Source organism: Uloborus diversus, unplaced genomic scaffold, assembly GCF_026930045.1.
Source record: "Uloborus diversus isolate 005 unplaced genomic scaffold, Udiv.v.3.1 scaffold_12, whole genome shotgun sequence".
Lineage (NCBI taxonomy): Eukaryota > Metazoa > Arthropoda > Arachnida > Araneae > Uloboridae > Uloborus > Uloborus diversus.
This window is the reverse complement of record NW_026557876.1, coordinates 6,626,391-6,630,605: the sequence shown is the minus strand read 5'-3', so window position 1 is coordinate 6,630,605 and position 4,215 is coordinate 6,626,391. Positions and strand designations below refer to the sequence as shown.

At 37.7% G+C, this 4,215-nt stretch overlaps 1 protein-coding gene across 1 annotated transcript; it reads left to right on the top strand.

The window, feature by feature from the left end:
• The first annotated feature begins 622 nt into the window (after positions 1-622).
• On the top strand, positions 623-1,849 carry LOC129232445 (zinc finger protein 569-like). Its single transcript, XM_054866591.1, has one exon. The coding sequence runs from the start codon at positions 623-625 to the stop codon at positions 1,847-1,849; it is 1,227 nt and encodes a 408-aa protein (XP_054722566.1).
• Positions 1,850-4,215: the final 2,366 nt, after the last annotated feature.

Sequence of the window (4,215 nt, the reverse complement as noted above, 5' to 3'; positions counted from 1 at the left end):
CCTTCTTCCCTGCTAGATTCATTCAGATGGAATCGTATTTACTTGGCAGATTGCCAAATTACATACAATCCATGGTCAAACAGTAGGTGACCTTATGAGCATGGATTATCTATGTCTGGCATTAAAATAATAGATGATTTCTTTTTTGCTTTGTCCCTCTTGTGCCTAAATGTCCTTTTTGTTGACTGAAATTATTTTTTTATTTCTTTACAGAAATAAGTTGGACAGCTCGACAGCAGATTTTAAGAAGTTGAACTCTTTTCCGCCACATTTTCTGAAGCACTGATTTTCAAAAACATTTAAGGATAACTTTCGATTTCCTCTCAAAGAGATTTTCTGAGGCTTTGGTTTGCAAAAACAACTACAAATGAGAGAGTTATCTTCTTCAAACAGCGTTTCTGAAGTTCCTTAACCAGAAAACCATAATTGACCAGACGGATCCATGTCCGTTGACTTTTTTCAATTGACACTTTTTGTGTGAACAAATAGGTGGATTCCTCATAAGTAATTGATTTTTAATCAAATGCATCTTCCGATAACTGAGAGGACATTTGAGCGTCCATTTCAGAAAAATTCGCTTTCTATAGTATTTTCAACAAGTGCTCTTTAGTAATCTTCAGCAATGGCATCTCCTTCGAAGATTCAAGCTGGTAAAAAGCAGCATTTGTGCGAGTTCTGCTCAAAGGGATTTTCTCATCTTTACCAGTTGAAAAGACACATTCGAGTACACACTGGCGAAAAGCCCTACGTGTGTACACAGTGCTCGTGGGCATTTTCTCATAATTGCCAATTAAAGACGCATATGAAAGTTCATACTGGCGAAAAACCCTTTCCCTGTTTGGACTGCTCAAGGGCATTTTCTGACGCTAAGCAGTTAAAATCGCACAGGAGACTCCACTCCAAAAAGGCACCCTTCTCGTGCGATTATTGTTTGAAAGGGTTTTCGACGGCCACGCATTTGAAGATACACAGCAGGGTTCATACTGGCGAACGGCCGTACTCGTGCGAGTATTGCGAAAAGGCATTTGCTCAGTCTTCGCAGTTAAAAAAACACGAGAAAATTCACACCAGGGAAGAGCAATTTTCGTGCGAGTTTTGCCCCGAGGCGTTTTCCCGGGCTTCGTGTTTGAATAAGCACATGAGGGTACACACTGGCGAGAAACCCCTGTCGTGCAAACTTTGTCTGAAGAGGTTTAGATACCCTTCCACCTTAGAGAGACACATGAGGATGCATACCGGCGAACGACCGTTTTCTTGCGAGGACTGTCCGATGTCATTCGCCGACAATTCACTCTTAAAAGCACATAAAACGACTCACTCGGGGGAGAAGCCCTACTCGTGCGAGTACTGTCAAAAAACGTTTTCGAAAACCTCGAATTTGAATCTGCACAGACGGTCTCACACGGGCGATAAACCCCATTCCTGCGAATGCTGCTCGAAGGAATTCGCCCAGCTTGCCCAGTTAAGGCAACACATGAAAAGTCACACGGGGGACAAGCCATTTTCGTGCGAGGTTTGCTTCAAGGCATTTTCTCTGGCAGCGACCTTGAAGACGCATATGATAGTACACTCTGGCGATAGGCCATATGTGTGTGACTCTTGTGATAAGGCTTACGCTTATGCTTCACTATTGAAGATACATAAGAGGAGCCATACCGGCGAAAAGCCGTATGTTTGTACATTTTGTGAAAAGGCGTTTGCTAATGCTGCTCACTTGAAGGTGCATTTGAGGATGCATACTGGCGAAAAGCCACATTCGTGTGAGCATTGCTCAAAGGCATTTTCAGAAAAAGCGTGCTTGAGAAAACACATGAAACACCATGCTGGTGAAAATAGTGTACATCAGTGAAAATTTATGACAACTACAGGGTGTCCGAGAAAGATCCGTACAACTTCAAAAATTTATTGAAAAAGAAACAATAGGGTTACAGCGAAACTAATTAGTACATTAGATAGAATGACTCAAAAAGTTTTTTTCTACAGTATTTTTCAGACTATATATGGCGCTACATGTCACGCAAAGGAATATTAAAGCATTTTAGGTATTTCAATGGCGGAACGCGTGAAGAAAGCTCAATGTGTTGCACAGTTTATCGAAACAAAATCCAATAAGCATTCAAACAGCTGTAGCTACTGTTGATGTTAGCATGCTGAAACGGTCGTGGATGGAATTGGATTATCGTCTTGATATTGTTTGTGCTACGAAAGGGTCTCATAACTTAAGTTATAGGAAAAAACTTTTTGAGTTATTCTATCTAATGTACTAATTAGTTTCGCTGTAACCCTATTGTTTCTTTTTCAATAAATTTTTGAAGTTGTACAGATCTTTCTCGGACACCCTGTATTTTCATATGTTGGAGATTGTGAATGTATTTTGACTAAAAAATGTATTATATGAAATTTAGCTCAAGTTGTAATGAAATGAATCTAATCTACTGCTTACAAAAAAATATTTTTACTTCTTGTCATTAGATTTATGAATATATTCGATTTAATCATCCAGATGAGTCATAGTTGGATGACATCAACTTCAATACAAAAAATTCTACAATACTTAAAAGATTTCTCACTTTGAAAATTTTAGCTGTGTTATTTCCAAAATAAAATTTAAAAAACCCCGACCGAGTCGCAAATGTAGAATCTAGAGGGAAAATTGAAAATCCTTTTATAAGCCCCAATACTATTGAAAATCAATTGGAAGTATTTTATTTTGTAACAAATAGAAATTGGCAACAGATAAAAATTTTAAATCATTGTGTTTAATTTCCTTGTCAGCCAACAACGAATTCGGTAACGAATTGCGTGAATAAACGCTCAGCGGTATTTAAAATCTGCTTTAGAAAAATGTTATAATTTGAATTCTATATAACATGGAAGTTCCAAACACATTCTGTCAGACCCAGGAAGAAATACTTTTTAATTTAGTACTAAATTTTTAAATATGTTTTCACTGCCAAAAATCTTGTAGAGGTTTCTAATTAATAGTTAATGTCCTCCAAAGACACAACCTAGCTAAGAACACTCTTGATCAACTCTCCTTTCGAGCAAAAAAAGGTTTTTCAAAATCTGTCCATTCGTTTAGGTGCTAGAGGGCCACAGGCAGATACACAAACATGTCAAACTTTACTTATAATCCTCTTCCTTTGTGTGTCTGTGGTTAAAGATTGTGAGCGTCCTCGTTATTCTGTGATGTCAGAGTGACTTGAGCCACTGGGATCAGAGTACCATTCTCCTAAAATCTGAGGCTGAAGTGTAGATTAGAGGTATATTGGCCAGTAGGGGATTGTTGGAAACTAAGGATTTCCTCGTTGTGACATTTCACAGGTCAGGGTTCGTACTCAATTTCAGAAATAAAATGAAGGAGTTTTGAAGGAGTAAAAGGAGATTCTGAAGGAGTACTTTTGGGCTATCCTTCAATAACACTTTTTTTAAACACATTCGACCCCCTTCCTCCTTCGTACTTTACCTTTCTTCTCCTCTTGTCACATGTCATATTTTTCATGAACATATTGTTATAACTGTGATGTCACTTTTTGTCACCCTCTCTCTCCCCCTTGTCATAATTTCATGAGTCTGTCTCCTCCTTAAGACATGACATCACATGTGGGTGACCCTTTTTACTACATCATAACTATGATTTACTAAACTAAACAATTGTTTTTATAACACAACCACTTAATATGGTAGATCTGCTTATGTATTTTTAAATATTTAAATAATAATTAGACAACCTGACGTTTGCTACTATGGTGTAGGGAATAACAATTATCATAAAACTTTAAAAAATGTCCAAGCATCATTTAAGCATGGTTAACTTCACATATGAAATGTCTTAGTCATCTAGAAATATTTTCACCTTCAACTTTTATGACTCAACTATAATCAATTTGTTAATCATATTTTTTATGAAAAAATAAATACTACATTAAAATCACCCTTGTGATGAAGTTAGTTGTCGATCGAAGTATTTTAAGTTACTCTCATAGAGGAAGATTATGTAGTCTTGAACTAAAAGAGAAGGAGTTAAAACCAAAAAGAAGGAGTTTGAAGGGCCCTTCAAAAACATTTCCTAAATGAAGGAGTTTTGAAGGAGCGTACGAACTAGGGCTCGACCGATGGCATTTTTTGGCCGATGGGCCGATGCCGATTGTTCAAAGATGGCCGATGGCCGATGGCCGATTGTTTTCCTCCAAATGGCCGATGGCCGATGCCGTT